Source organism: Syngnathoides biaculeatus, chromosome 21 (genome assembly GCF_019802595.1).
Source record: "Syngnathoides biaculeatus isolate LvHL_M chromosome 21, ASM1980259v1, whole genome shotgun sequence".
Lineage (NCBI taxonomy): Eukaryota > Metazoa > Chordata > Actinopteri > Syngnathiformes > Syngnathidae > Syngnathoides > Syngnathoides biaculeatus.
In genome coordinates this window covers 6195372-6204026 of record NC_084660.1, presented here as the reverse complement: position 1 = coordinate 6204026, position 8655 = coordinate 6195372, and the positions used below count along the sequence as shown (strand labels likewise).

General features: G+C 47.8%; 2 protein-coding genes across 2 annotated transcripts; both read left to right on the top strand.

Moving 5' to 3' along the window:
* The first annotated feature begins 1015 nt into the window (after positions 1 to 1015).
* On the top strand, positions 1016 to 5768 carry arsj (arylsulfatase family, member J). Its single transcript, XM_061809134.1, has 3 exons — positions 1016 to 1721; positions 2202 to 3228; positions 4119 to 5768. Exons 1-3 carry the CDS (start codon positions 1444 to 1446, stop codon positions 4425 to 4427), a joined length of 1614 nt encoding a protein of 537 aa, XP_061665118.1. The 5' UTR covers positions 1016 to 1443; the 3' UTR covers positions 4428 to 5768.
* A 73-nt stretch (positions 5769 to 5841) lies between these two features.
* On the top strand, positions 5842 to 7367 carry LOC133494954 (calcium/calmodulin-dependent protein kinase type II delta chain-like). The gene is made up of 4 exons (XM_061809263.1): positions 5842 to 6196; positions 6502 to 6577; positions 6649 to 6743; positions 7141 to 7367. Exons 1-4 carry the CDS (start codon positions 6094 to 6096, stop codon positions 7365 to 7367), a joined length of 501 nt encoding a protein of 166 aa, XP_061665247.1. The 5' UTR covers positions 5842 to 6093.
* The last annotated feature ends 1288 nt before the right edge of the window (positions 7368 to 8655 follow it).

Sequence of the window (8655 nt, the reverse complement as noted above, 5' to 3'; positions counted from 1 at the left end):
TCTCGTCGCTTACATATATTGAGTGGTAATATAGTTTTTCCTCCACAAATCATAGCCCTAAAATATACACGCCTTGTAAAAAATTTAATGACCAAACTCGGTTCAACTCAATTTTAATGTTGGAACGATGCGCTTCTTCTATTAAAAAAGTGTATCATATTTTTTCCCCACCTTTAATGTGACCCCGAGCCCTCTTATTTGCAAAATATAATGGAAATTACTTCTCATTAGGAAAAAACATAGGAGAGTTTTGCCTATGAATCAAAACAAAAGCTGAAGACGGTTATTCCGAATCGTTGCGTTTCTTAGCTCGACTAAAACGTCCACAATTGCATCATTTTTACATTTTTAATGGTCCCACACTAGCCAGCTAACTGTTCTTAGTTTAAAAAAATTAAAATAAGGCAAACACTCTTTATTAATAAGCAGATATGAAACTCTTAATGAGATTACTTGTTCAAGTGAAATTGAACTCTCTTAGTTCCAAAGCCCGAAAGTCGTCTTTCTTCAGGTTTTGACGACCAAGTCACATGGAATTGAAGTGGGCTCCAGTCAAGTCCATTTTAGTTTTGACGTGCTGCAGGTCTTGATTCGGGCCCGCGACAACGCGGTCTTTGTTGAATTCCTGACTGGGGCGCGGGTGAGAGATGGTTACAACAGCTGCCGTGCTCCTTGGATTGAGGGTAAAACCGAACGTTTGTGGACGTGGAGATCCGTTGCAGGTTTCAGGGATTGTTTAAAAAAAAAAAAAAAAAAAAAACAAGGTGTTGCGCGTGGAATGTGTTTGAGCCACGAAAATGACAGGATTGGACTTGTACGGCTGATGTAAGGAACAGTACAGTATGTGCCAGCTTTCCATTTTTTTTGGACGACTTTCAAATGACCGCAGTGTACAATGTTTACCATAGTCTGAAAAGTTGAGTACAGTACATGGGAGGAACGATTTTTTTTTTAAAAAAAAAATCTGATTAATATAAAAGGGGTGGGGTGGGGGGGGGCTTTAAAATGGCTGTCTCCTTTAGTGACAGATGCACAACGCGTGCTTGTTTTGGAGTCGCTGGCGAGAAGATGTGATATGTTGTCACTTTTACCGTCAAGCTCTTCTCCTTTTTTTTTTTCCTCCGTTTTTTTTTAGTTCCACATCAACCCGCCCACGCACTCGCGGGGCGTCTCGTCGCGGTTTTCTCCGCGAGCGTGATACATGGCCACAGTTTTTTCCCTCCCTCCCTCTCTCTCTCTCTCTCTCTCTCTCTCTCTCTCTTTCCCACACGATGGAAGACATCTGGCGTGGAGCTACTCCAGAAACATGCGCGTGGAATGACGCACGCTCGCTGATGCCTGGAGAAAAGGGCTGCGAAAGGAAGGCTGTTTAACGCGATGGCACGGTGGCGGCAGAACGTTTAAAAAGTCGGGACTCGGGAGGAGGGAGGCGGGGGCTGCAAAATGTTGATCTTGTGGGTTCCGCTCAGTTTGCTCCTCGGCGCGATGGTGTCTCGCACTTGGAGCTCCAACTGGGCTTCGGACTTCCGCAAGTCGCCGCCGCCGCCGCCGCACATCATCTTCATTCTGGTAGACGACCAGGGCTTCCGGGACGTGGGCTACCACGGCTCGGAGATCAAGACCCCCACCCTGGACCGGCTGGCCACGCAGGGAGTGAAGCTGGAGAACTATTACGTGCAGCCCCTTTGCAGCCCGTCCAGGAGTCAGCTCATGACCGGCAGGTACACGTCCACTTCAAATACCTCACTGGGAAACACGTACTTACTATGTCATAACGATATTTTTCTTTTTACGCAGTCGTTCGTTAATATCTTGGAAGAAAATTATTTGCACAGTACCTCACAACCACATATATTTTGCCCAACAAATCATCCAGGATCAAGTTATGTCAGTATTTTACGTTGGGTGGTTGATCGATAGGATGTGTGATGTACTTCACGCCAGAAACGCGCAATCCCAAACATTGAGTGCAGTTCCATGCCGGGGAAAAATTCCTCCTGTGTTTTTACACGCTTGGCCAATAAAGGTGATTCTGATTCTGGTTCTGACACCGCTGAAAAGACTGCATGGGCAGTAGCCATGTTTGATCTGGCATCAAAAGTGTACACGCACGAGATATTATTTCATACAGTCATAGAGATCATCATCATTTTCCCCTCGCAACACGAAACGCATAACATTTTTTTTTTTTTTTTTTGCAGGTACCAGATCCACACGGGCCTCCAGCACTCCATCATCCGAGCCACCCAGCCCAACTGCCTCCCCCTGGACAACGTCACCCTGCCGCAGAAGCTGAAGCAGGCCGGCTACTCCACGCACATGGTGGGCAAGTGGCACCTGGGCTTCTACAAACGCGGCTGCCTGCCCACCCGCCGCGGGTTCGACAGCTTCTTCGGCTCGCTCCTGGGAAGCGGCGACTACTACAGCCACTACAAGTGCGAGGGTCCCGGGATGTGCGGCTACGACTTGTACGAAGGCGAAGAGGCCGCGTGGGAGCAGGACCGGGGCTTGTACTCCACGGTAATGTACACGCAAAAGGCCATCGAGATCTTAGCAAACCATGACCCTCGCAAGCCTTTGTTCCTCTACTTAGCCTATCAGGCGGTGCATTCGCCGCTTCAGGTTCCGGCTCGCTACCTGGAGCGCTACAAGGGGATCGTGAACCCTCACCGGCGCAAATTTGCAGCCATGGTCTCCTGTCTGGACGAAGCCGTACGCAACCTGACCCTGGCGTTGAAACGCTACCGTTACTACGACAACGCGGTCATCGTGTACTCCTCGGACAACGGGGGGCAGCCGCTGGTCGGCGGGAGCAACTGGCCCCTCCGGGGGAGCAAGGCCACGCTGTGGGAAGGCGGCATCCGGGCGGTGGGCTTCGTCCACAGCCCCTTGTTGGTCAAGAAGGGCACCAAGTGTCAGTCGTTGGTGCACATCACCGACTGGTTCCCGACGCTGGTCACCTTGGGTGAAGGGACTCTGGACGAGGATCTCAACCTGGACGGCTACGACGTGTGGGAAACAATCAGCGAAGGGCTCCCCTCACCCCGCCGGGACATCCTCCACAACATCGACCCCATCTACGTGAAGGCCAAAAACGGTTCGTGGAAGGCCGGGCACGGCCTGTGGAACACGGCCGTGCAGGCGGCCCTGCGGGTGGGCCACTGGAAGCTGCTGACGGGGGTACCCGGTTATAGCGACTGGGTACCTCCCCAGACCTTCTCCACACAGGTGGGCGACTCCAGTCCCATAAGTTATCTCGAGTCAATTTTCAGACTTTGAACTCGCTCGGTTAAAATTCATGACAGACTTGACAAGACATTTAGGGTGAGTCCAGATTTGTGCGATGGATCCCCGCCGAACCCCCTCTAAAGAGGTTTAGAATTGCCACAAGATAGTCCCAAACCACTACAGCGAGATCACTCGAGCCAGGGCAGAGGCCTGAGTACATAAACAGCAAGTTCACCAAACAGTGGACGGGTTCCTCCCGAAAAAAATCATTGCTTACGAGACACCATCTAAAAAAAAATTGCGTGAGTATTCTTACTTTTGTATCTTCGATGTTTATGCATAATACCGTGACAACATATGCATGTGCGGTGCTGGTAGTATTTTTGTCCTTTTGGGGTCGCCATACTACCAGTCTATATTTTAAATACGTGCATCTTAAAATGCTTCTGCAGTTCTGGGGAGTGACCTGTCCAACCGCTCACAAGAGTGTCCAGTTGGCTCGCTACTAATTGGCTAATCATTAGCCTGTTTACTTACTGCATGACTGAAAAGACACATTCCACTTTATCTTCCTTTTCTTTTTAAGAGTTGAAATGGTCCCAAATTCCGTCGTTTATGCACTCTTTCCTCCTGGCTGGCGTTTATTGCTTTTCAAGTAACGTTAGCCCCTGTGGGGAAAACAATCGCGATGACGATTGATCGCCACAAATCCGCTCGGAAAAAAAATCGCATATCTGCAAAACAGCGATTCGCGATGAGGTGAGGGGTGATGACGTGCTTTGTGACTAAGACTGTACGACTCCCCGAACCCAAGTAATGACCCGACTTGCAAGCAAGATGAAGATTAACGCTCTCTCGAGACTCACTCCAGTCTCTGCTTCTCCTCCCAGCGGCTGACCCTGCGCTGGCACAACGAACGCGTCCGCTGGGACCGTGGCAAGTCCCTGTGGCTCTTCAACATCACCTCGGACCCTTACGAGCGGGTCGATTTATCCCAGCGCTACCCGCACGTGGTCAAGAAAATGCTCACTCGGCTGGCGCAGTACAACAAGACGGCGGTGCGGGTGCGCTACCCGGCCAAAGATCTGCGCTCTAACCCGCAGTACAACGGAGGCGTGTGGGGGCCCTGGTACAAGGAGGAGATCGGCCGCAGGAACCAGCATCTGTTCACCAACCGTCTGAGCAGCGGACGCGCCTGAAACGGAAAGGGCCGAGACTAGCGTGCCGGCCCGGCTTTGCGCAAGACTGAACGCTTCTCAGGGATGGATCGGGACTTCCCGGGATTTCCGCCGGGGCGGGGATCAAGAGCGACTCGTGGGCCCCTTCGCAGCGCTTCATTTTAGAGACTGGAGACTTGGAAACATGTTGGAACGTGATCGGACGATTTGGGAGCGGGGGGGGGGGGGGGGAACGTCATCAAGCTATGAGAAGAAAGTTGGAATATTGAAAAAAAAAAAAAATACTGAAAATAACTTGAAAGTGTTTCCAAAAATTAGTCATTCGTATGTTATGAGGAAAAATTTCCGAATGTTATGAGAATAACATTGAGGTCAGTGGTGCGAAGGGGGAAAATCTGCAGTGTCAGCAAGATAAAGAAAACAGTCAAAACGACCCCGCCCCCCCAAAAAAAATATCAATGGTCAAAGAACAAAGTCACAAACCGATAGAAAAAAATGAGTTGGAATGTTACAAGTCGTAATATTCCCCACCCACCACCCAAAATTGTCATGATTTACAAAATTATTGCACAACATTATGTAAGAATTAAGCAGTGATATCGTAAGGAAAAATGTCAAAATATCACCCTCCAAAAATTGAGAAAAAATACGGCCTTAGAATAATGTTGGAAAAAAATAATGTGACAGAAATCACGTATGTTGAAAAATAGTTCTCGCTATGAAAATGTTAATATATTACAAGGCAAAAAATTCATGAAGTTACGAGAAAAAAGTTTTGCTTCTCTGATAGAAAAAAAAAAAAAGCCAATTTAAGGTGACGAAAAAACTACTTTGTCCCAATGTCATTTTTATTATTATTATTTTTTTTACATTTTTTTCAATTTAGATTTGTATTGTTAAGTGGATATGAACAACAATAGATATTTGTACTAGGACGAGCGGTCGACCCGCATGCGATCGCGCCGCCAAAAATAAAGGCGACCTCGGGTTGCGGGTTCTGAACTCCTGTCTCCCGGGCCGGGGAGTCTTCCCTCTTGCGAAAATGTTTCACGTTGCCCCGTCGACTTCCTTCTCGGACCGTCTGGAATTCCACAGGTGGGGCGCTTTGAAACCGGGGCCAGCTGGGCTTCTGTCGCTTTGAAAGGGGAAAGAGGAAAAGGAGACGGATGCTCCTCCTCCTCCTTCTCCTCCTCCTCCTCCTCGGCGGACTCAACAGCTGAGGGGTCTCGGCTTACACCCGTGTGGAATCGGGACTCGTCCCGCCCATATCCTGCCTGACCTTTGCGCTCGCATTGAGGAAGCCTGGAAGCTTTGTTTCCTCTTCTTCAAAAGACAGAATGATGCCCCCAAAAATGATTGTCAACATGAGGAATAATAATAATAATAATAAAAAAAAAGTCAGAATTAAGTCAGAATATTTTTTATTTATTTTTTTTTTTTGGGGGGGGGGTGTTGTCACTCCTGAACATATTTGGTTGTTGAGCAACTGGGTTTGTTTCAGGGCCACGCATGTTTTTTTTTTTTTTTTTTAAATAAACTTAGTCCAGAGTCCAAAAGGACACCTGAAAACCAAACATGGCTGATTTCTGCCACTGTTAGAATCCAATAAAAAGAGGGCTCGTGGTTTAAACTGACAGACCTGGAGGCAAGATTGTTAGAAGAGAAAAGAACATTTTCTCACGCGAACATGCTTTGCCATCTTTTCGTGGTTTTGCTGTCCCTCAAAATTGTTCGCGGCGATGTGACTCTTCAGTGGGCCGCTAATGCCACAGCGCCTGATGCAATCCGAGGTAAATATTTCACGTTATCCTCAACAGTATTGTTACTAGTCGGAGTTTTAACAAGGATGATGCTAAAATAAGGTGCGATGTTATGAAAATAAAGTTGGAATTTTACGAGAGCGAGGGGAAAAAAAATAAATTATAGGAAAAAATGGTTACGACTCAATTATATGTGAGCATCAAATAACACTAAAGACTGATTCTAAAATGTCAGTCTCCTCAGATTTGCCTATCATAAGAAAAAACTCTTGAAATATAACCATTTTTTTAAAATTATTAGTCCTCCTGAATAATATCCCAAATGTGTCTGCCAGCCCGACAGCAGGAGATCATCGAAGTCACCCAGAAGCTAATGACAGCCATCACCAACAGCGACTTCCAAGGCTACAAGTCAGTCCAAGTCGGTCAGTTTTATCACGGAAACTTGTGGCGCTCGTTCATGGTTTCTCCGTCTGTCTCAGGGAATTGTGCGATCCGGGACTCACCAGCTTTGAGCCCGAAGGCCTGGGCATCTTGGTGCAGAGCATGGAGTTCCATGAGTTCTTCATGGTAAACGGTAATACACCCAAAAGTGGAAAATGTCAAGATCCACCGACTGATTGGGAGTTGTCTTGTTGGACAAAAGATGAATTTATTTTGAAAACAGAAGTCATCATTTGGGAGAAATCGGGAAATTACCAGGAACGTCGTAATGTTACAAGTATGGAGCTATTAATACTTGTATTTTTACAGATAGATTGACATGCTCACAAATTCCCAATTTTTTTTTTAGTTCCAGATTGGTCCAGTGAATTGCAACCCGTTCAAATGTGTATATTTGAAGAAAGCACTTGTAATTATTTGCTCCAAAACAATGGGGAACATTTTGAGTAGGTTTGGATTTTTGAAGCCTTAAAAATCGCGGTCGCGTTCGACGCGGGAATCAGTTTTTCTGCGCACTTCTGCCTTTTCAGTGCTGAACGCAAGGATCCATAACACGCTGATCGCGGAGCCCCGTGTGCACCTGCTGGGCGACGACGCCGCCTGCATCGCCTACATCCGTCTGACCCAGACCATGGACGAGAACCTGCGGGCGAGAGTGGCCAAGGCGGAGGAGACGCGCGTGTGGCACCGACGCAACGGCAGCTGGGTCAACGTCCACTTCCATCGCTCGGGCTCCACTTTTCTGCACACAAACTAACAGCAGGAAGGAGAAAAAGCCGATTTTTATTGCTGTATTCTGCCCGAAAACCACCGAGTTATGGTCCAATAAAGAACTGGTGTTTTTCGCGATTGATTTCGATTACAGGTGTCAAACTCAAGGCCCGGGGGGCCAGATCAGGCCGGGCCCGTGATGTTATGTGGCCCCGTGAAGGCAGATCGTCTGTGTCAGATTCCATGAGTCTTGTGGAAATCTGTACAAAAATATCAAACTGCCGGCACGGCGGGCCACCTGTAGAGTGTCAACCTGACAGCTCTGAGGACTGGGGTTCAAATTCCGGCCTCCCCCTGTGTGGAGTTTGCATGTTCTCCCCGTCCCTGTGTGGGTTTTTGTCCCGGGCATTCCGGTTTCCTCTCACGTCTCAAAAACATGCAGTCATCGGGGACTCGAAATTGCCCCTAGGTGTGATTGCGAGTGCGGCTGTTTGTCTCGTTGTGCCCTGCGATTGGCCGGCGACCAATTCTGGGCGTACCCTGCCTCCTGCCCGACGGAAAGCTGGGATAGGCTCCGGCACTCTTGCGACCCCTTGTGAGGATAAGCTGCTCAGAAAACGGACAGAGGGAAATTTCAAATTGTCATCCATCATAAACGATAACGTTGAGATATGATACGCATTCTTGTGTTACCAAACATAACGAATGGCCGAAAAACCCATTACACGTGATTTCTGATTTTGGAGGAAGGAGGAAAGTGGTGGGTCGGATATGACGTCACACATAGTTCCTGTCGCCGAAGACACTGCGTAAGTCCAGAAGATTTTCCTGCTATGCTAAATTTATTGTTAAATACACTATTGTGTTTATCTTCCGACTTATGACAGTTTGTGTAGCCTTGTGTCTGTGTTGTTGTTGTTGTTTTTTTGGACGACTTCCTGTGCTCGTTCAACTTAACAACGCTTTTTTTTTTTTTTTTTTATAAATTACCCGCCGGAACTCGAACCGCCTTCGCTGCTGCATTAGGCTCGCTCGTTAGCTAACTAGCCAAGGTTGTCGCCTAATTTCAGTATTTTCAGACACCATTACGTGAGAGCTTCACGCTAAATTAACACAACAAGCCCGGTGTTGGCAACAAGATTCGCCGTCCAGATGCCGCCCTTTCACTCGAGGAATATAACCAACGACTGCATGTAATGCGGTGTCGGTTCGAGAACCAAAAATCCGCCGTCTTGAAGTGTAGGGGTCCGAATGGACAGTCGGGAAATGAAACCGGAGTATCCCAACAATTCTCCCTGTAATTCAGCGGGAGAAAAGCCCAAAGATATGGGAAA